This window comes from Platichthys flesus, chromosome 17, assembly GCF_949316205.1.
Source record: "Platichthys flesus chromosome 17, fPlaFle2.1, whole genome shotgun sequence".
Taxonomy (NCBI): Eukaryota; Metazoa; Chordata; class Actinopteri; order Pleuronectiformes; family Pleuronectidae; genus Platichthys; species Platichthys flesus.
In genome coordinates this window covers 6,214,342-6,237,663 of record NC_084961.1, presented here as the reverse complement: position 1 = coordinate 6,237,663, position 23,322 = coordinate 6,214,342, and the positions used below count along the sequence as shown (strand labels likewise).

The 23,322-nt window shown below is 43.9% G+C and overlaps 1 protein-coding gene across 2 annotated transcripts; it reads right to left on the bottom strand.

The window, feature by feature from the left end:
- Positions 1–1,884: 1,884 nt before the first annotated feature.
- Positions 1,885–22,999, bottom strand: cgnb (cingulin b). Of its 2 annotated transcripts, none has more exons than XM_062409854.1 (20): positions 22,606–22,999; positions 17,114–18,308; positions 16,930–17,018; positions 16,754–16,823; positions 13,842–13,939; positions 13,214–13,346; positions 12,899–13,111; positions 11,100–11,248; positions 9,399–9,519; positions 8,861–9,073; positions 8,540–8,629; positions 7,569–7,826; positions 7,300–7,470; positions 5,841–6,002; positions 5,574–5,663; positions 5,381–5,464; positions 5,162–5,280; positions 4,694–4,802; positions 3,786–3,949; positions 1,885–3,202 (listed from the first exon to the last, which is right to left on the bottom strand). In XM_062409854.1, the coding sequence occupies exons 2-20, from the start codon at positions 18,296–18,298 to the stop codon at positions 3,070–3,072; spliced, it is 3,651 nt and encodes a 1,216-aa protein (XP_062265838.1). In that variant the 5' UTR covers positions 18,299–18,308; positions 22,606–22,999; the 3' UTR covers positions 1,885–3,069. The 2 variants fall into 2 exon arrangements, with proteins under 2 accessions (XP_062265838.1, XP_062265839.1); XM_062409855.1 differs by lacking the exon at positions 22,606–22,999 and adding an exon at positions 20,956–21,002.
- Between the last annotated feature and the right edge of the window lie 323 nt (positions 23,000–23,322).

The following is a 23,322-nucleotide window of genomic DNA, read 5'->3' as shown; positions in this document are numbered from 1 at the left end:
ACCCACCGCCAGGAAAACCACGTTCTATTCTTCAAGAAGTGACAGTGAATCACAACGCTGTGGTATCGTGCAGGAGGCAGCACTGGCAAAAAACGACAGTTGAGAGAGCTTCTCTGTTTTCGTGATATCGAACATGACTCACATGGAAAAATTTAAATACAGAAATGCAAATTCCTCCTGCTGGCAAAGGGAGTGGAGTCCCTTAAGAAATCTTTTGGCAGGTTCGACCACAATAAAAAACACGTTTACCTCCTACTCTCTGTTTAAAAGACAAGCAGAAAGCAATTGGCACGGGGCATTAGGGGTTTCTGACCATGGCGTCTTTCATTGAAATGGTTTCTTAAATATTGTAGTTGCTGTGGATCGGCTGTTCCCAGTGACCCCTTCTCGGCGACAGGGCCCAGGTCAGTAATGTGCTTTACCTTCGCTGTTGTGACACCCCTGCACACACTCAATTATTTCTCATATTGAAATTCATCACAATAATAATAATTTTAAAACTCATATGTTTTAAGAGGGCGATGCAGGAGACAATGGATAAAATGAAAGCCTTTATTTTTTACCGAGAAAGTGAAAGAAGAGAGCAGGTTCTCATTAACCCTGTGAGGACAGAGGAGGAGCCGATGAGCTGAGGTCAGAGACTCAGAGGTGACATGAGGTGGAGTCGTGATTACAGCTCCGTGTCTTCTGTAATTACAGTAAAGGATTACAGCCTCTGTGTGTCCGAGGGGGAAACTCAGCTCGAGTGTAGGGAGAGACACTCGACTGCCTCAAGATCCAGATCCAGATTCAACAATGTCTCACTGACTCCACACGGATCTGAGGAGGCTGGGGAAGGCCTGTAGCAGTCAGCCCAAGGGACTCGGTTCTTACAATATATTTTTGGACTCTGCTGAACATCAACATTTATTGTCACCTCATCGTTTGTGACCCCATGACCCCGCGATGCTTCCTGACAATGTACGGAATTCTATCTGACAGTAAACCCCTGAGGCCTGCTGGGTTGGTGGGTAATGATAAGCCGTGGAGGAGCTGTGAGCTGCACACAGACAGAACAGCGGGACAGCAGCCGGCGCTGATCTTAAATTCACTCTGTAAAGGTGCGAAGTCGCCTCAGGTTTGAGGATATTTTGAACTGGTTTCTGAGGTGGAGAAAAGTCCCTGCACGTGTCATTCCCTGAAAATGGAGAAGTCTCATTTGTGGAGTTTGCATTTTTCCTTAATTGTGTCGATTTTCCTTATTCCCTTTGAGGTTTAAGTAAAGAGGAAGTCGCACCTTGTTAAGCCCTATAAAGGAAAGTGTGATTTGTGAATGAGGCCTATTCAAATAAAACTTGATTGATTAACTTTGTTGTTTGAAGGCAAACCATGTTGATGTGGGAGTTTATGTACGAAATACCATTGCTGTGTGTATGAGCTGAAATGTGGGAAGAAAGTGAATTAATAGGTTCTGCGTTCAGGCCTGTTGATGCCTGGCGCTGCTCCCACAGAGTACACAGAACCGGCAGGTATGAGGCAACGACCACACCCCTCGGATATGATGGTTCATGTGCCTGTGGACTAATTATCTTTCTTTTTTTTTTAAGTGATACAGTTCAAAGCAAAGGTCGTGCAGCAGACATTAGAGCTCCCAGAGATCTCAACAGACCATTGTCATGTTAAAGAATAAGAAAGAAATTGATATATGACAATGAGAATTTCTATTACAGTTTCAAACATCCATTTCTTTTGAGATTTTATAAAATATAATATTTCCATGGTACCCTTTACCTACAGCTTTCTCCGCATTTCCTGTCATATTTCTTCTGTTTATATTAACATTTTAAAATACCCATACTTTAATTAAATTGTATTTCAAAGTTGAAGAAAAAAAATAAGAACAACTTACAATGTCCCTCTTTTTTATTGTGCACTCTTTGCCATATATCAAATGTTACCAGCAGCTCAATATACAACCTCTAAATATAAAGCAGCCGTTCTTGTAATTTGCCCTTATACAAATCTTCAAAGTGACACGTTTAAAATATAATAACACCAATAAGTCATTTGGGAATTATGAATCAATATTCATAACAGCCGGGTGCAACAGGGAGAAATGTGGAATGTTTCTTAAGTTAAGTTGACGCACAGGAGACGCAAGCACAGGCGAGAGAGTGAAATACTATTGAAAACATCACAGCAGCAGCAGCAGCATATAAACACAACACGTGCAGTGACGCCATTAAGTGAAAATAAAGATACAAGTTCATTTTTTAAGGCAATTGAGTGAAAACATGCACGAGAACCGAGCTGAATAGACAAAGATACACATACAAAACGAACCACGTGTAGAAATATGATCATTAAAGCAGTAAATTAACCTCTGAGGATCCACAGTGTCACCGTACGCTTATTTGATTGTCATGACTAACAGGTATGCACAGCTAGCACACTGTAAAAATAATAATGGAGGCTCAGTTTAAACGGGCTGTTACTGTCACAGTAAAGGTAAAAAATATACATACATATATTTCACGTGATACACAAAGAAAACTTGGAGCTATAACAACACTGACAGATGTCAATTATCATGCGCAAGCAAACACAAACACGACCAATGACGGAAACAGTGAGACAAAACTAGAGAAGAAAAAAAATCTCTATATTTTTGGTTTCAAATAGGTTAAAATTTCTAAGAAAACTGGTGAAATACCTGATTACCTGTGAACATAAACCCCAGTGATGTGCTACCACAGTATCATACAGTAAATTTGAACAGAATTAAAGCTGTGAAGTAAAAACCTTGTGTTTATAACTCTTTGTCCAAACATAGAAACAGCACGTCTCACGACAGCTAGAACAAAACAGCAAAGACACAATCATAATCGCAGCCGAAGGCTCAAACCAAATTATCCTGACGACTTGTCTCCGTCGGACCGATGCACTAAAAATAAGAATAAGAGCGACTGCTCTTCAGGTCTGTGGTGCAAGGCTACAGAGTCCTTCAAACGAGGTGATCCTTCATGCCCCTGAGTCTCCTTCTCATCCCACAAGTTTTTTTGCACTGAGTTTTCCCACAGTGGTCTCGTTCTAGCTGTTGTTGTTCTGCAGGTGGTTCTCGTGCAGCATGGAGGTGATGTTGGAGTCAAAGAAGCCGTCCTCGTCCTCGGAGCTCAGAGCTGAGGGGCCCTGAGACGCACGACGCGTGTTCTGAGACTTCCGCCTGAGAGGAATCAAACCAGATAAGATTCCATCAGCATGACTCAATGAATACAGGCAGGTCATGCTAGTTACTATTTACTGCCACCTAGTGTTAAGAACACACGTGGTATCGATGGGATCAGTTAAGTCAAGTACATTTCACAAGTCAAGTGTTTGTGGAAGAGTAAAACTCTCAATTAAAAACTTAAAGTTTCAGTGTGTAAGATTTAGATGAAAGGATCTATTGGCACACATTGAACGTGAAATAATCCTTGTGATGTAATATAATCATCTAATATAATCTGTTGTTTTCTTCACCCTAGAACAAGCTTTTTATATCTATACACTTTAAATGTACATCTTTATATTTAGAGCGGGCCCTCTCTATAGAGCCAACCATGTTTTTACAGTAGCTCAGACTGGACAATCTAAACACCTCTTTTTTTTTTATGACAACTTTCCACTGGTTCCCTCTCACGTTTGGAAGGAGAGGGTGAGGTGAGGGGTGGTCAGCTGCAACATTCAACTCCACCACTAGATGTCACTAAAGTCGTCACACTGAACCTTTAAAGACCTAGTGACTGAACGGTTGAGTAAGGTCCTACTTGAGATCAGTCTCCAGCGCCGTGACCTTGGCCTGCAGTGCCTCCTGGAGCTCCTGCTGCTCCTCCAGGTCTCGGAGAACCTTGCGGCGCACCACCTCCAGGCGCTCCACCTCCCCTTCGCTCTCGTCGAACTGCCGCTTCAGGGCCTTCACGCGCAGAGTCAGCTGGGGACGGAGAGGGAGAGCCAGGAGGGTTAGAGGGGAGCAGGGGAGGTCATGGGTGAAGATGAGGGAGCGGAGGGGTGGAGAAGCCGGAGACACGGGTGTTCAAACCAGTTAAGGTGCAGTTAAGGCTACTGAAAAAAGCTGAGGCAGCAGAAAGCTGATAGGGGGAAGGAGGTCAGCGAGCCTTCTGGTGACCGAGTGAGATTGTGTGTGTGGGTCAGGAGGAGTTCACATGAGATTATTAGTCATACATAAAAAGAAGCAATTAAACATTGTTTGAACTGTGCGATGATTAAACAGCAGACGCAGATCAAACAGGACCTATTGATGATTCTTGCTGCTGTGTTGAGGACGTAAACCAGCACAAACACAGAGTCAGCAAACTTCACACAACCACATTTGAGATTTAGGAGGAGTAGGTCTCACCGACATTGAAAGATAAGTTCGACTTTTTTTATTGGAAAAGAGATGCAGAGAAAAAGATGAGAAGACTGAAACCACTCTTGTGTATGCTGGCTGCAGAATAGGTGATAAACCCTTCCTCCTCCATGTTAGTGGATGGGGGACCCTAACCCTGCATGCTGGGAGGAAGTGGAAATGTGTCGTCCATCTTTACACACAATCTACACCCTGTTATCTTACAGGTGATTATTGGTTTGACCCCATTGAGCATCAGCATTTAGTTTTTTAACCAAAAGAGACTAAAACAAGGAGAAGATTATTTTCACAAAAGGTGATATTTACCTGATCTCTCTGCTCGACATGATGGATCCTCTCCTGGTCTAACGTGGCGTTCAGCTCCTTCAGTTTCCTCTCCATCCGTCTCTGAGAGGCCTGGATACTGGCCTTCTCTCTGTGGGGACAAATTCAACAGTCAATACCACTGCAAAACTTAGTTATAGTTATATTCTGGATCTTTAATACATTTGGCCTCCATAATTCCAACGAAAGAACCCATTAACTTTTGGAGCAGATTCAATTAATCTAACATTTAGTTTTTCACTTTCATTAACATTGTGAGACTGATTGTGAATTTCTCAAGAAATAATTCATGGATCTTGAAGAAAATAGGAAAATCAGGAACTTTCAGGGGATTATCTGTGTGAGCAATCTGGTGCAGCTCGATTGAAACTAAGGGAGACTTTTGGCCTTGGCCGAGGTATTTGCTCTTATGCCTTATTAAAACACAACCAACATATTTGAAGTCCGTACCGTTCTTCACTGCGAAGTCTCTCCTCTAACTCCTGAATTTTGTTTTCCAGCAGGCTGAGTCCAGCTGTGGGCCGAGGCTGTCCCTCCATGTCGGCCATACGAGACTTCAGCTCCTTCATCTTGAAGAGGAGCGGTGCAGTGACGTGAATAAACAACTCATTCTTTAAAAACTCTACATGTGAGTGTTTGTGTATTAAAACACGAATGACTGGACAGTACCTGTCTCTCTATTGCGCTCTTGTCCATCTCCAGGTCGTGTCTCGCCGAACGCTCCTGCATCAGCTCCGAGCGAAGCTGATCCACCTGAGAGGAGGGTGAGGAGGATGTGTTAGTTGACCGGTTATCAGTTCTACCGCTGCATTCTCCTCTTTATTTGCATGATATCGCTTTCAGATATGTCTTTATGTGGCACCTGATCTCTGCTGCGTGTGATACGGTCGTTGAGAACCTCCACGCTGCTCCGCTCCTCGTCCAGCTCGATCTCCAGCAACTTTATTTTATCCTGTTAACAGATAAGTAGATTCATTCTTTAAGCTTGAAATGCACGTACTATTTCATACCTCAACTTGACATGCATGACCCCCTCAACATTTTGTCTACTGACGAACCCTGTATCCCCAATTCACCCCCACCCATCTTTTGAGTCCTCAGTTCATGACCTTTGACCTTGAAACCTCACCTCCAGGCCCCTGATCTCCCTGGTGCGATCGGTGTGGGTGCTCTTCTCTGACTCCAGTTCACTGTCCAGGTGTTTGAGCCGGTTACTGAGGAGGTCTCTCTCCAGCTGGGCGCTGTCTCGCTCCTCGCTACATGCCAGCAGCTCCTTCTTCAGGCGGGAAACCTGGAAGAAAAAGGAGCAGAGGATCATTATGTATGTAACTTTATAGGAACTCTCACTCGTCCTCGTGCATTTTCTGCTTTTGCGATTCCCCTGAAATGCCACTTAAAGTTTGTCTGACATGCTCTATATATAGAACCCTGTTACACCTGCTCAGACTTTAGGGAAACATGAAGGGAAAAAAATAGTCATAATATTTCAAGAATACAGTTTTTATTTCAGCTTATGTTTTAGAAGAGGAATATCAGAAGATCAGCCTGTCGACTGCATTAAAATGAGGAATCTGGAGATTGTTGGTGAAGATATAGTTTAATATCAGTTTCACAAATGACAAAATACCACATTGTTATCAGAAGAATGTGCAAGAAACTGTGTCTATTCTGAAGAAAGAACAACACAAACCAGGGGGAAAGTGCCTCTTTCGAAGTGTTTGGTGGAATGCAGAGCTATCGTTACATCTGTGTGATATTCAAAGAGGTTTCGTATTTTCTCAAGAAACGATTTTGGATCCAGAGGGAGAAGAACACCGGAGAGCCTGGGATAGCCTTGAAGATTATTGACAAAATATAATGTTTTTCTTTTTCTCAAAATATTATGTTTTTTTTTTGTAATTAAAAAAGAACTTTATTCTTGTAATATAACAACTTTCTTCAAATTATTCTCAATGTCAGATTTTACAGTCCTTTAATACATTGCAAGCAGAGGTTTAATCATCTTATATCTTATTTGTTTATACACTTTAAACACTATATTCTAACACAACTAAGAGTTGATAATCATCCGTTTACAGCTCTGTGTCCAACATTAGTCTGCTAACATGCCTACAGCAACGATTCTATCATTACATTTGGAAGCTGTCATATTTCCCGTGTTAGTTAGCATCTTAATAGCATGCTAGCATTTGATAAATAGCTGCTAACACAAAGTTATGATGGAAGGAACTGTAGTTTTGTGAGCACTGGACAGATTTAATGTTTGTCCAGATGATGGCGCTAAATCAGGAATAATTTCAGGCAATCTTTACAGGTCATTCACAATTCTGAGGATAGGAAAGTATCAAATATATATCATGTTAATAAATACTGAATAGAAAAATAAATAGTTTTTTAGATACGTCAATCTTGACAAAATCCTTGACCCACAGACCGACACGGCGATTTCTTAAAACCATAAAGCTTGCACAAACTAAAAAAAGTTGAAGAATCAAAGTTCACGGTTACATTTAAATTGTAAAACCTTTTTTTTTGTTCATACAATTTCAGAGGTTCCTTTGTGTTTCTGGCTTCCTTCATGTCCTCACCTCTTCCTGCTGGGCCTTCAGGTTGTTCTGGCTTCTCTGCAGCTCGGCCAGTCGCTCCTTGCAGTTGCGCTGCGCCTCCAGCAGGTCCTTCCTCGAGCGCTCCCTGTAGTCCTCGAGCTGCGTCTGCAGGGCGATCACGGACTGACGGGAATCTCCCATCATCATCTCCATCTGGTGCAGCGGTGGAGGAGGAGGCACAGAGGACAAACACGGTGATGATCAGCTCTTTATGCTGTGTGTCCAAACCCTGCTGTTTATCTGACACACACCTCTTTGTTGATCTTCTCCAGGGCCCGGTCCAGCAGCCTCTTCTGCTCCTCCAGGTCGCTCTTGCCCCGCCGCAGCGCCTCCCTCTCCAGGTCTCTCTCCTCCAGCCGCCGGGTCAGCTCGTCCCTCTCCTTGCTCACGCGGCTGGCTCCTCGCTTGGCCTCCTCCAGCTGAGACTTCAGGGAACGGTTCTCGTCCTCCAGAGCCTCCACCGCCTCGTCTGTGTCCGAGCTCAGGGACACACTGGAGTGAAGCCTCGTCTGTGTAATGAGAGAATATCTATGTTTAGCATCCACACAAGTGACAGCCGGGGACCGGGGGCATTGTTTTTAGGTCGAAAGTCTCTTTTCTTGTGGGAATTTCTTCTTCTAATAAATTTACCTTATACATACCAGGGGTCAAAGGTCACTGTGACCGTGGAAAAATAATGAACATAGACTAAAAACAGAGCAAACCCATTTGTATTTGTCTAGTATTTCATAATTTGCCATAGATACATCTATAATATAAAATAGGAGGAATGATAAAAGGCTTTCAGTCCATATTCAAAATACTTTTAGAACCGGGACTTTAAATTTGATTATCTTGATTTCAAATGTTAGAACTTAATTCTCCTCTGTACCCTTGACATAATATTTTTTTAATAGCTTTGCACATATTCTAATTGGTGTATGATTCCACTCATCACATGAAAAGTAATACGATTAAAGCTCGTACAGCAGCTATGAAACCAAGATATTCTAGCGCACATGGTGCACGATATACATCCCATGCAAATTCATCTCGGAGGGATTATTCCCCGAGCTCACGTGTTTGAGATTTCCATTGGCTCTAATTTACTTTAAGTCTCCCAGTTGAAAATAGCGTCTGTGTGGGAGGCCGTGTCTTTTGTACTGGTACAGTATGTGGGTTAATATAATTTTGTGTGTGCACAGCTGTTTGCTGCACTGTCTTGTCTTTGTTTGTACGGTACCATGCGTGCCAGCCTCTCTCTGAGGCGAGCGTTGGCTTCCTGCAGCTCCATGTTGGCTCCCTGGTCCACCACAGTCTTTCCAGCCGACGCCTGTAGAGATGAGGGTCAAAGTAAAAAAAGGAAGAGGAATGTGTAACAGAAACCTGATATGTGATGGAGAATTTACAGATTATACAGGAAACACTGGCACTTTTACTGTTAATTTCATATATTCATAGAACAACTCTTTACATTAGATCAATTTCAGAGAAGCAGGAGTTGTCTCTTTAATTTTATTTATGATCAAATTCACTTATTTTCATTAGAATCTGGACACCGCACCTCCTTCGCCTTGTCGAGCGCCTTTTCCAGCTCGCTCTTGTCTTTCTGCGACTGCTCCTTCATCCTGCCGATTTCAGACAGAAGCCCGGCCTCTTTCTCGCCGCTCGCCTTCTTCAGGGCCTGAAGTGCTTTGCTCTTCTCGTCCAACGAAGCCTTTTGTTTGTCGAGATCGGCGCGAGTCCGCTTGAGATCCTCATGGCAACGCTGGAGCTCCTTGGGATAAGTAATCAGAGATGAATAATGCGTGTGTGAGCAGGAGGAATGTGCCCGGGCGCATAACAATGTGTTGATATGGGTAGCGGGCATGCGAGGGGGACTTTCAATGTGTGTGTGCAGAAAAGATGAATGGAAATTTTTAAAAAAAGCGAGATAATCTAAACTTCATCCAAAAGAAAACCCACGGCCGCCTCACAGCTCCGACAGATTAGAGAAAATAAAAAGCTGAGCATGGTGTAAAACAGAAAAGACGAGCCCCTGCTCTTCACCCACACGGAGAGAAGAAGAATCTGCGTTCAGCGTCGTGACGAATGTGAATTACCTCGGCCACAGAGCGGTTATCATCAGAGCCAGGCCCTTGTTTCTTCATGTCGATGAGTGAATCCTGCAGATCCTTAAGCTTGCTCTCAAAGGCTTCCCTCTCCGAACAGGATTTTTGCAGGCTGTGGAAGGAAAAGTCAGATTTTAAGTAACTCACAGGGGTGAAAGTAACACTGAGAACTACAGACATACACACACACAGACTGCACACAAGGGTTGGGCACAAACACATAACTAAGACAAAACCATAAAAACATCACTACAATCATAGTCTGTCAGTTGTTGCAGGAGAAGCACTTATAAACTAGGATTGCACCTTAAATAAATACATCAATTAATCGTTTATTCAAATCAAATCTCTAATAGATTATTAAATGTAATCAGATGGTGATAAACTACAAAATATTGATTAATTTACGTATATTCTGATTATTGATTGGTTTGTTATGATTGGGTTGATAATAACCACAGCACTGCTAGTAGGGATCCACCAATCTAATGATCAATACACGTCTTCGGATATAAGATCCAATCAGTTCATCGACATGAAATGAAACTAGGCGAAATCTACTGGAAACCAAACACAGTGATTCTCTCTCTCTCTCACATTCCACCGCTGTCGGGCTTCCCGCTCCTGCCGGATGAAAAGTACAGTGAAAGAGCGCATGCATTAGAAATAACTTGAGAGGAATGTAATCTTATAGGAGCAAACCAAAAACAGCTCTTCAGATTCTTTGAACTTATCCTCCAGCGTAGAGGGGGGAAAAAATCAAACACGACAAAGGGTGTTTGATGCTTGACCGAGGCTGGAACACGATACCGCTGCCAGTTCAAAGAAATAAAGAGAAGTTGTGAACTGAAGTTGTGTTTTAATGTCCATCTTTGTCTTTTTACGGATCCTAAAGTATTGAGCTGGCTCCATAACAAGTTTGTTTGAGTATTCAATCATAGATTCATATGCTTCTATCGTACATATTTGAAATAAACATGGGTTTATCCACGTATTTGAGGGTTTTGAAAGTTACTTCAAGTTTGTGTATTGGTTTTGAGACACATTTGAAGTTTGAATACAACAAATACAAAAAAGTCCTACATTTCAGAGAGACTTCTGATGGGAGTTACCTTATTTACATATAAAAAAAGAATACATTAGGAAATTGAGCCATATCTGCACAACGCTTTAAAATCCCCCTCCAGTAGCTTATTAAATCCCCTGAATCCTCTTCCTTGCTCCTCAAACTAACACATTCAATACAAGGTTTGTCATGAAAAGTGTCCCCTAGTGGCCCTTAGATGACTTTACTATAATCCTACATGTTCCTTCCTCTTTTCTTGACTAAAATCTATGAATATGCAAACACGGCCTCACAGCGCCACCTGCAGCTGAGGAGCCAATCCCAGCTAATGAGCCCCACCCACAAGTTGACACGATTGGTTTCTTAGATTTGTGACCTCACATCAAAATCAATTCTGTGGTCTGTAGTCAATTTGGGGCTACAGACCACAGAATATATATTTTATATATATATATATTTTATCATAAAAGCCTCAAGAAAGATGTATAAAAACTTAATTTTCACCACTTTAAACACTGACATGTACTTTATGCTCAGCAATTTACATCGATATTGGCATCTTTGAGGTCGCCTGTCATATATTCCTGTGTGATGCAATAAAGAAAGTATGACTTGGAGACACTGACTCTTCTCTGGTTTTGTGCAGCTCCTGTGTGGTGACCTCCAGCTGCGTCTTCCACTCCTCGCCCTCTTCTCTGCAGCTCTCCAGCTCGTCCTCCAGGGTAAACATGGAGGCGTTCACCCTCTCCCTCTCCTCCTCGATCTGCTCCTGGGACTGACACACGACCACAAACATGCACACACACACCAGTAAGTTCATTTATCTTCCTCGTTATCATGACAGCAAATCTATCACATTTCCTTTCAATTATGTTTCTTTTTCACAAAGAAAAGACACACAGATTTCTCATCTTATTCTTTAATCAGCACGTCTACAATCTTCTAAAAAGTACTTGAGTTGTAGGTGAGACATAACGCCGCAGAATTTCAGACAGCGATCCAGCTGCTTTAATCCTCCTCTCGCCAAATAAAAATCACATCATCAAAATCAGCTGACAACCTGTCTCCTTATTTCCTGCCCTCGGGCTGCGTGTTATTATTTTCTTTCACCCGACATCTCCCAGACCTGCATAATGATCTATTCCTGTATGTGCCCGTATGCTTCACATTTCTTTTTACACCGCGTCCTACAGTGCCACGGAAATAGTCGACAGAAGCTCCAGAATAGAAATGGTAGCGTCTAGAGAATGTTTTACATCTCAATCCCAAGCAGCAGAACTTCTCTGGGCTCTGGGCTTAGTCTGACCCTATGTTACCTTCAACGCTGCAAACTGACACATCGAACAGACTGATGAGATAAAAGCCCGGGTGTTTAATATAGGCAGATGCAACATGAAAGAATCTCCTCAGTAACACATGACTGTTCTGTATATCTGTATAAAGAGCTCATCTGATTAGGGGGGGGGGGGGAATGAACTGGCTGTTTCTATCCTCAGGCTGCATTAACAGATGATGCAACAGAAATAAAAAAATATATTTCAATGATAAGAAACTGAGAAATGTTCACTGTGCATTGCCGCATTGCAGATTCACCATGGCAGGGAATTTGGTTAATAATTCTTCCTTGATAAGTGAATTGTAAGCTGCACGCTCTTATTTTGACACTGAAACAAAATAACGAGGATGATAATGCAATAAAATAAAGGTAAAATATATGTCAGGGTGCAAGTTCATGTTGAAAAATAACACAAATGTCAAAAGCTTACAACAAAAAACTGGAAGTAACTTAAATGTATTTAAACCAAACCTCTGCACAATTTCTGCTTCTTTCACATTAAACTTTATGATCCCAACAACCTGACTTTGTGCGGAAACACATGAGAAGGAGCCGTCCTGTTCCTTTAAAGTTTAATTTATTGTGTCCAGCTCTGTGTGTAAACAGCGTCTTGTTTGTTCTCTCCTCAGTTAATTGAATCATTCGCGTTTCGTGTGTGTTGGTTCAGTGACATCAGAGTTACACAACCAACATTTACAGTTCTTTTACTGCTATGTTTTTCTTCTTTTTTGAAGTTCATCTGGTCAACAGACATTATTTTCTCAAGTATGTGCAAAATGCTTCTGTAGTTTAACTGATGAATTTTCTTTGAACTTTAAGAATCAACATTCTTGTTGTGCAGCATTGTTTGCCTGCCGGCTTAGTTCAAAAAGTCCCTGATGATATGTTGAAGCTGCACAGGGTCTATTCCTTCTCATCTGTTTTAATCGTCTTTGCCGATCAGATTAGTCATACGTCTTAACTTCTGACACTAATCAAGTCAATTTCAAAACTCTTGTGATCAGAGAAGTCTCATTGTAACTGAGGGTAACGTTTTGTGCGACGGATGTGATGCACAAAATTACTCAAAGAAACAACTGTTGCATTCACCTGTGTCACCTGCTCCATGGTTCTTCTCAGGTTGGCCATGTCCCGGCTGTACTGCTCCCGGAGGATCTCCATCTCTTTGTCGTGACACTCGACCTCCTCCTTCAGCGCGCCCTTCAGCGCCGTCAGCTCCCGCTCCCGCTGGTGGAGCGTGTCCTCCTGCCGCTGACGCAACATGGCCGCCTCGGCCAGGTCAGCCTGCAGAGTCACCACATCCTGTGAAGAAAAAAATGTACTTATTTGTATGATAGATAAAATCTGGAGTGTGTATGTGTGTGTCAGTGTGTGTTTCTGTGTGTGTGTGCAGGAGGTCAGTACCGTGTGTAATGAGCCGGAATAAGGGGAGTTCTCTGAAACCCTCCTCAGATCCTCCTGAAGCTCAGCCAGCAGATCTTCCTGTACACGTAGACGAGTCTCTGCACCCTCTCTGGCCATACGCTCCTCGGCCAGTCTGTGCACGCACACACAAACACACACACACACACAGACACACACACTCATTAGCGAGCCAATCAATCAGGTAATAGTGCAATGATCATTTGACAAAAAGCCACAGGAGTGACAACTGGAAGATTATTGTCGGCTTTTAAGTGCACACATGCAAAACCACACACATTGCACTTTTGCCCACATTACATAGACTTGCATTCATTTCCAATAAGCTTATCCTGACCATAACCACTACTTGCATAATCTGAACTTTAAACCTTATCTAAATCTTAGCCCTAATCGATGAACAAAGGGAGTCATCAAGATAATTTTCATTTCTTAACCTTAACCACTGACCCAAATATCTGCTTTATCCCCAAGGAAGGACACATTATTTTATACAAATGGGCAAGCTGCTGCCTCCCCCCTCACAGACACACACACACACATACCTGGGTTTTAGTGTTGGCCACAAAGGAAATATATAACTGACAAAGACAGAGAGACAGATCCTTACTCATCATAGGCCTGCTGCAGTTCTTTCTTGCATCTATTGAGTTGCTCCTGAAGTTCCTCGAGATTTGCCTTTTGTGGTCTCCCATCATAACCTCCATTCTGTGCACACACACACACAAAAACACAGTGTAGAGGAGACATAGGACAATGAGCGAGCAAATAGACACAGAGTCATAGGGAGCAGAACTGGAAACATTGCAGTGTCACTGTCAGCCTGACATTATGCGCTCTGTGCTACTTGTACATTAAAAGATATTGGGGGGGGAAAAAATCCTTCCTTGGATTTTTCTTGCCCTAGTTTCTGACAGTGGAAAAGTCTGTGTGATACAGGCCCTGCCGGTGAGCTCAGACATCGTCAAAAAGGTTCGATCCCCTGCACATAAACAGCAGCCGCTGACAGGCTGCAGGGGAGCCGAGCCGGAGCGGCGGCTCGTTTGTCGCCCACACCGCTCATCGAGACTCGCTCTCACTGAAGGAGGAAGAAGCGCAGCCTGCCCATGAAACCACTCTCATCCTCCTACACACCCATTACAGGGACGCACAGCAAGAGGGACGAGAGACAAAGAGAGGATCATGGACAGCTTTGCTCCTCGGGGGGGGGGCTCACATTTCTCTAACTTATCAGAGATGGATTATGAAGATATACTTTGTACAGATTTGTTTCATTTTCCTCTCGTCCCCCACAAAGAGATAATTAACACGAGATAACACAACTGAGATTATGAATAAGCTCTTAAGAGTGAATTGCATCAGCTGTGTGTTTACAACAAGAAGAGACTATCCTGCCATGCTAAACACATCGGAACTGTTTGAACACAATGTGATTACATATTGCAAATGAGATTCATTACACCACCGGTCTAGATAATAGCTGGATCCGGACAGGCTCTGGTCTGCTGGTTATCAGGATGGGGGTCAGGCCCCAGTGATTAGCTCATTACATAACAGAGAGGGGAGGAAATAAAGCAGAAAACATTTCCTTGTTCAATTTGTGAACAAAATAATGGTTTTACTCTAACCAAATCTACACAAATCACCAAATTACGTGAAATAATATTAATACCAGCTATTAGTAACAAATATAACATAATTTTAAGCTCAGTATTGGATGTATCTCGAGGAAATGCACCTGAGGAGTCAGATTTAACGAACGGCAGCAGCAGCCATCAGTGTTCACGCTCGACACAAACAAACACACACATCCTGTCTGGGACCGAGTGAATCCAACAACACAACAGCATATGAGCCTCAGTTAACCCCGACAAATCCAACAGGGTGTCAGTGATTTTACTCATCACTCTCCCGCTGACTTTCATCTACTGCAATAAATCAGTCAAAACACAACACCAGCACTTAAGAGACAGTAGAAGACATTAGTGGGACAGAAGGAATGTGAACCCACTGCTTCACGTAACACTTTGAAATGCATGTAAACTTCTGAAATGAACACTGCAACCATGTTTCCAGATAGGATGCATCACAAATGCAGCAAAACTGGATGAGCCCTTTGGTTTACAAGGACATTCATCATCCAATCCTCCTCTGATCGTGTGTTTCTGGGTTTTACACAGAGACGAACAATGTTTTCGGGTTTATGACCAGAGCTGAGAAAGAAATAGCTCCAATAACAGTTTCCCCTTCATCCTGCCGTCAGACGCTCGGCTGAGAAATCCGCTCGAGCGAAGTGCACAACATGGCGGATGACACGAAAAACAGGGAGGATTTGTTCAACAAGGACCCCCGTGAGGAGGATCTGTCCCATCCGGCAAGCCAACCCCCAGCTGGTGCAGGGTTCCAGTCCAACTCAATTATTAATGGATCTCAATGACTTTGCTCTCAACACACGCCGAGCCCTCAACAGCTTTCCTCTGCAGGTGCATTGTTGCCAAGTGACAAGGGGGGGGGGGGGGGGGGGGCAAATAATTAATAAGCAGCCATGGTCACAAACCCGCTAAGAAGTACATAACAAGGGATCATACATAATCAAGTGCACGTAGTATGAGGAGGTGAGGACACAAAGGGATTACTTCTGCATGTAGATTTATGCAAAAGGTTGCAAATTTAAAGGAAGTACTCTGTTCATCCTGATAAAAACCCAGATGCAGTGTATTTTAACAAGGTGTCAGAGGAGCACAAAGGAGCAGAGATGATGTTAATTGACAAGAGGAAGACTCAGCATGGCCCTAAATTCCAAACCAGGATCCTCTGAGGCAAAGTTGAATAAAACAGAAACTTCATAAACACTCAGAACAAAGCGGCGGCTGCCAACCATCTGTTAGCTTCATCACGAGAACTGCTCGGCTGAGGAGAAGACCAGACCTCACTGTTCTCCCGCCGTTTGTGCTGAAGCTACACAAGAGGGAAACCTCGGTCGAACACATGCACTTAGATGTTTATTAAATTATGTTTTTATTTTCATCTGTGCACTTCTTACTCCATACAGTAGTTCTGCTGAGCATGAATAATGAACATTTAGGTCAAATCATCTAAATGTGTTTTTTTGGTCAAAGAAAACATAAAACCTAAATGTAATGGCTTCTTCCCATAGAAGCCAGGTTTGGTGGAATTCGCTAAGTAATTTTTGCAAAATCCTGCTAATTTTATAAGTTTAAGACAAAGCTCGCCATTTAGAGCAGTTCAATTATCTGTTTCACGCTAACTGGCTGCTTGTTGAAAGATAATACTTACTGTACGGACAGTGAACTATAACTTTCCATATTCCTTAAATGCTAAAAGGCACAGTAATACAGTTTAAAACTAAAAAAGCCGGGAAGTGGACACTTGAGGTCCCAATATCAACATTGAACCTCCATGTTTTCACAGTTTCATTTAAGTTTGTGTCACAAACACACAAAATACAAGGGTTTACCATATTTAAGCAAAACCTGAATGAGCTTCAATGCCTTGTCGTACCTTAAAAATGCCATTTGTCTCATGATCCGCGTTGACCTTTCTTTTGAGGGATCCCTCGCTCTCACTGTTGCTGGGGGAGAAAACAGGGGATTAGATTGGAGAAAAGCCCGCCCCCATGTTTGTGTACACAGCAACATGGACGCTCTATCCATTCAGCAAATCTTGTTTGTATTTACCTGTCTTTAAGGTGGTTAAAAATAGACTGCTTGACCTGAGCCTCTTCCCCACTAAGGACCTCTGTGCTTTTACTCCTCGGAGGAATCTCCTTATAAGAGAAAGTAAACAAAACGGAGGTATGAAACAAAGAGACAATTTAATACCTAAAAATAACTTCTAATCCCTCCCACGGGTGGTACTTACAGGCTTTTTAGCTATAGATGGAGGGTAGTTCTTAGCAACGAGCTTCCCCGGAGACCTGAAGTCGGGCCTGGGAGCCTCGAGTGCCGACACCTTGGTGACGGATGCAGGGCCTCTTCCCAGGCTGCTGGGCCCTGGGGCCTGTGACAGCAGCGAGTTGGAGGAGGAAGACAGAGGAGCAGCATAGGGATTCAGAGTCTGAGAGATGGGAGAGCTGTAGGGATTCAGAGTCTGAGAGATGGGAGATGTAGGAGAGGACAGAGAAACCTCCGACTGGACATCCTTTCTAGCGTCAAGACTTCTGGATCGTTTTCGCTCGTCAAACTTCAGCCGCTGCCTTGCTCCGGAGCGGCCTCGGGCCTGCGGGGCGCCGCCCGGCGTCCCACTGTTAAACTTACTGATGAGCTTGTTGATAGGAGCCAGGGAGTCGGTGACAATGGCCGGGAGAGGCTCCTCATTGGGTAGTGCTGGTGCTGGTGCTGCTGGTGCTGCTGGGAGCGACATTGAAGGGGAAAACGGGATGTGCTTTTTCCCACTGTACCTCCCCAAAGAGCCGGTGAAACCAGATTTAGTCGGATGGTACCCTCTGGGTCCGACGCCATTTAATTTGACCGGTTTCAGCCCTGCTTCGTTATACTCGTCCGTATAATCTCTGTTGTTCTCTACTTCACTGGCTGTTGCTTTGAGATGGGGTTCGGCTTTCTGCTTCTCGACCCGCCCTTGTTTTCCAGCTGCACCTTCCTCCTCCCCGTGTGTTCCTGCTTGACCGTCCCCCGGAGGTCGCTTGAGAGGACTTCCAAAAATCTCCCCGTCCTCGTCCTCCGCTGGAGAAGCAGGGGAGCGAGCGGTGTTTGCAGCGGGGACGTAGGGGTTCGTGAATTCTGCTGGTTCCTTATTAGCCTTGGGGAGGCTGTTGTAAGGTGATGGCGACCCAGAGCTAGAGCTGGGAGTGTTTAGCTGAACTCCATACGAGTCACCTTTATCGCCATCCTTCAGGACCACATAGGGCTGACCAGAGATTCCCTGCACCCGCACCGCCACCCCGTACTTATTGGTATTAGGAGTGGCACCGTTGGTCCCTCTGGATTTGTCGGCATAACCCCCGCCTGTGTCGTCGAGGTCTTTGATGAAGCGGATCTGAACGCCGTAATCCACGAGCGGCTTCCTGTCAGTGGAGAGAGTGCTCATGATCACCGGCCTGGTCAGGGGAGACATGAGAACAGCAGAAATGCAAATCAGGTTACGTGAGCAACAGGAATACGGAAATTTCAGGGGCTGAGATTTGAGGAAGCTATAAAGAGCAGATCTGGAGAAACGGGCAGATCCAGGAAGCTGTTGGCTTGAGTGGATTTTCACAGACTCAGTGTTTCAGGCCCTGCACTCATTAGAGCTTCACGTCATTTTTGCTATTTCCAGGTTTTTACAAAAAAGTTATTGCACCCCAACTCATCTGCCACCTTAGGACCCGACTTCTTCATAACCTTTTCCTCGTCTCCTGTGTAAACTCCCTTCTTCCTCGTCCCAGGCGGAGTCAGTCTGACTCAGCTGAAATATCAGACTGCTGGTATATCTTGATGAAGCTGTCATCTTCTTCTGCTGCTCAACAGGTTAAAATTCCTCCTCAGCCAGAAAGCATTGTATTCATGCCATGCCAAATATGCCACTGGGGCATTTTGAATCTCTTTGTACAGGTTGAGGCCGACTTTTATTTTCCCAGGGTGTGTTCGGAAACCAGGGAAACACAGGTAGACGGATCAGTTAGTGTTTTTTAGACACTTCACAAAGGCAAGCTGGAGCCACTTTATGTTTTCTAATCATTAACTGGGTCGTTGGTATGTTCATGTATTTGAACAGCTGGATCGCACAGAGGCATCTAAATGTCCTTTTGGCTGATACTGGGAGCCCAGAGGAACAAAGACCTACTGTATACTGTAGGTGTGTGGCTGGTTGATGGTAGATATTTGCACTACCGGTGGCCACAGTGGCAATTGAACACCTGATACTGACTGTTTGTGTTGTATTTTATAGAAAATATAACTTTTGATTCCATTGATTTTACACATGAAGGTCAGATTAGTCGTCACGAGGAGGCGAGTTCAACAATATTCTCTCCTGATGAGCTTCTACAGTCTATGATAAATTACCCAGATGATGTCACCAGGGTTATCTCAGCTGGGGCTTGGTAGAGTTTGCATAACAAACCGAGAGCAGGAAGAGTTTGAAAGGCAGGGAGCGTCAAACTAAAAGATGCTTTTGTTACCAAGCGTTTGTCATTCTCTGCTCATAAAGACGAGTGTAAAACCACAACCTTCACTCTGGAGGAAAGAAATCAGTCGTTAAACTTAACAGACAAGATGATGTGAGGTTTATTCTTATGAGGATGTTGACTGAGATGAACATTTTTAAGTTGGTACAATCTTTCCACTTCTACATGAAAGTGTAACATTACATCTCTGGAGAACCGACACTTTTAAACGACACTTAATCTATTGGGGCTTCAAAAAATGACAGAAATTTAAATTTGAACTCTGGATTAACCTTGATTACTGTCTCAAGCTTTAGTCCACGATGACATCTTATCTGACCATCTGTGCAAAGCTGTTTTAGTGTTATATCCTACATGACGATGAAACAAAACCTTATAGATTTGACATATTTGCCTGAAAGGGAATTCTTCTGTATGATGAATTGATGTTTTTGAGGGATGGTTCTAGAGTTTAGAGACTCGACTCACACAGCTACAACGAGAGTCGTATAACCTTCGCGTGTCCACCTTCTGCTCTGGAAATGAGTTTGGTGATGGGGCGCTTGGAGGAGGTGAATACTCTTCCCTTTGTCCCGGCTCTGTGGAGCATTAAACACCAGGGACTAGATCAGGAATGGGCCTCCCCTCGGTCTCCCTGCCGCTGCCTCAGTCTCCCCAGTCACCAGACTTCAGAGTAGAGTCACTCAGGCGTAGACTGTTTACTTTGAGCCGCGCGGGCACACACTGCCTCGCAAGCACGAACACACACTCTCACACACACATTCAATTTATGCAAGGGTGTGCACATGAGGACCAAACCTGCTGTGCATTCCTCTGCAGGTAATTGATCCAATGAGCATCACCCTTTTCAGTATCTCGTTAAGTTACGTGCACTTTCTTGACATGCATTTATCCGTGTATTTAAACTCAGTTGATTTCCAGTCTCTAAACTGGGACCCCTGTCTATTTCCTGACGTCCAGCGTTTGCAGATGTGACTCCCACAGGACTTCAAATGTAACCAGCTCTCTCTCACGGCTGGTTATAGAGTAACACGCTGCACCTCGACTAGCAATGAGGATAGATTAGTGAATCAAAGTCAGCCTTTGTCTTCCCCCCCCTCCCCGACCCAAAAAAAATAACATTCTTAGGATTCCAGTCGTTGCCTTTACACTTGGCATTGCGCGTGGTTTGCATTTGTATAATAAGGACAGATTAAGAAGAAACTGAGAACTGGGGTAGCATCAACCGTAAAGCCTACACGTTGGGAAACTGTCCACATAGGCAGTAAATACAAAGTGAAGAGACTAATTAATAGGATGACACTAAAAATACAGCGTGAAACAAATTAATTCTCCCGTCCTTACATAACCGCACGTTGGACATTTTATTAATCTGCGGGTTATAAATATGGCCTGTGTCTGTTATTGCCGTTACCAAGATGCTCGGGCCTCAGCTGCCGGTCACTGGTCACACTGAATGCCCACAGGTGTAAATGTGCTCCTTGAGTAAACACAGATTTCAACAAGAGCTCGGTTGTTGTTGTGCACGTTCGGCAGCCAGCAGCCGAGCGCCGGTTTGTGTCAACTCTCGCTGTCTCACCCTGTGTCACAAGTGAAGGCTGTGTCAACAGAGACAGGAATGTCACCGAACGGGCCCGTCAGCCGTCAAGCTTCCCTTTCTTCTCGCCAAGCATTCCCCTTCTTATTTGGCTCTGGCCCGGTTCTTCCAGCCTCTCCTGCTTCCAACCTGAGGTTCAACTCCCTCAGTTTCTCTCATCCCGGGGGCCACTGGAGAAAAATGGGTTATTTGACCCTCTAGGGACGGCGTCAATTGGCTGAGATCAATTATTATAATATACTATTTAAATATTTGAACCGAAACTATGAGTCAAATTGAAGATAAACTTAGTACTAATTTGCATCATGTTTAATCATTTAAAGGGTTGGTTGACAGTTGTTGAACTCAATGTGGCCATTCCTTCTTTTCTATTTTTTATTTTAATTGGACAAAAGTGAAAGCTTAGGAAATCACCTGCAAAATTGTGATGAGCATATTTCATTTTATGACAATCTACATGATAATCCAAGAAAGAAGAATAAGGATATGTGAAAAATACACAAAATGACATAACACATTTCAATTTCTGTTAAAGATTTCACATGTGAGAAACTAAACGCAGTAGTCTTTGTGTTTATTGCTAGAAATAAATCATTTACCTAAAAGACCTTCAAAACAAAGGACGTCCCACCCTTCGATTACACTAAACGCCTATAATAGATAATACTAAATCATAATTTCAATATGATGAGTTTATTTTGGATGAGTACAATTCATTATCTAATAAACAGCAAGGTCTCACTGAGCTAACGATTATGGTTTTGCAGTATTGGCTGTGTTGTGGAGGTAGGGGAGGGGTCTCTGGGGTTAAAATAACCCAACCCTGGGGACATGTTGACCGGAACACACACACAGGTGAGCTGCATCAGCCCATAACATGTTGAAACTCAGGATTAGAAGTGGATGAATTTAGAGAAGGAATAAGTTTCGCACATTTCACCAGTTATCACTTCTAAACTCTGCTGTTGGATATGAGAGATTATCACGAGGCTGATCTCACTTCTCAGCCAAACAAATGTAAGTGCCTCCTTGTCGGGCGTCCCAGTATTTACACATGCACTCACTCATTAAATGTCGCATTGAAATCCATATCAACAAAAGATAAAAGACCCAGAAACCATTAGAGCAGCGGGGGGGTCACCTCTAAAAGCACCTGTCTGCTCCCGGGTGGTTGCGTCACACCCACCTATCCGGTCAGTCAGTATCGGTGCGCGTCGAAACCAAACCACCGGGTTGTTTACACGAGATACGCTCGTGGGAATAAACAAACAAACAAATAAACAAACACCTGCCTCCCAGCGACAACCCCTCTTGTGCGCTTTACGCAGCGCGCTCGCATCCAATTACAGACAGGCTCACACGGAGCCGCATCCAGGGGGAGACTTCCAGCCCTGGCGTTCGCTTCTTTTCGTCCATTATCGCGAGCAGGAAAAAAGCCGTGCGCGAGAAGACCGCCACCCAAATCCAATCACAAAGCCACAGGTGTCCGTCTATGTTTATCCAAAGATTACGCAACGCGCACCGAGGCGCAGCAGCTACTCACACATCCGGCCACTTGTGCTCAAAACCCGACAAAAGTGCGAGAACCACTTCAGCTGTGTAAACATCCTCAGGAGAGTTGTTGTACTGTACCTGCAGATAATCCAGATCCAGGAATACCCCTCCCTGCTCGGTCAGAGGTTCAGTGTGAGTCCTCGCAGCGGGAGGAAGAGGAGGAGGATCGGGTTCCCTGCTCGGAGTCGAGGCTGGATGAGATGAGTGCTCCTCCACAAACTGAGGACATGGGGCAGATTCACCCCCGCGACCAGAGCAACCTGTTGCCAGCGCATCAGAGTCCGGGTCCCGCCTCAGCACCGAGCTGATTGGTGGGAGGTTCCCCGAGGAGGCGGGGCCTGCTGCGGGCTAACTAACATCTCATCTGCACATGCACGCACGTACACAAACACACACTCAAGACCCAGCCAGTGTGTGTGACCTATTTCCACAGCTGGGTAATGGGAAATAACTTGTCGATCGATCAGAAAATGTCTGCATGTCAGAATGGAACTGTGACCACATCCGATACACAGTAAGGTCAGGGCTGGGGCGAGGGTAATTAACTATTGACAGGAAAAGAGTGAATTCCAGTCAACAAAGTACAGTGTAGTGTATATGACCCTTCCATTGATATTGTAACTTATAGGGAATTAACTCATCTGGCATTAAAAGTTAGTTTATAATCTTTCTTTTGATTTGATCATTGTCTTTTTACCATCTGTCCTTAACCCAGATATAACACTGATATGTTTTTAATCCCTGTGTACTTGTTAAATGTCATTAGGGCCCGAGCACCGAATGGTGAGAGGCCCT

Excerpts from the sequence above, each read along its gene's own strand:
- cgnb (XM_062409854.1), bottom strand. The coding sequence starts at position 18,298 with ATGAGCACTCTCTCCACTGACAGGAAGCCGCTCGTGGATTACGGCGTT. Across the intron at positions 7,471-7,568 it reads TGGAGAAGATCAACAAAGAG|ATGGAGATGATGATGGGAGA; the intron begins GTGTGTGTCAGA and ends CCGCTGCACCAG. Across the intron at positions 5,281-5,380 it reads AGAGCGCAATAGAGAGACAG|ATGAAGGAGCTGAAGTCTCG; the intron begins GTACTGTCCAGT and ends CTCCTCTTCAAG.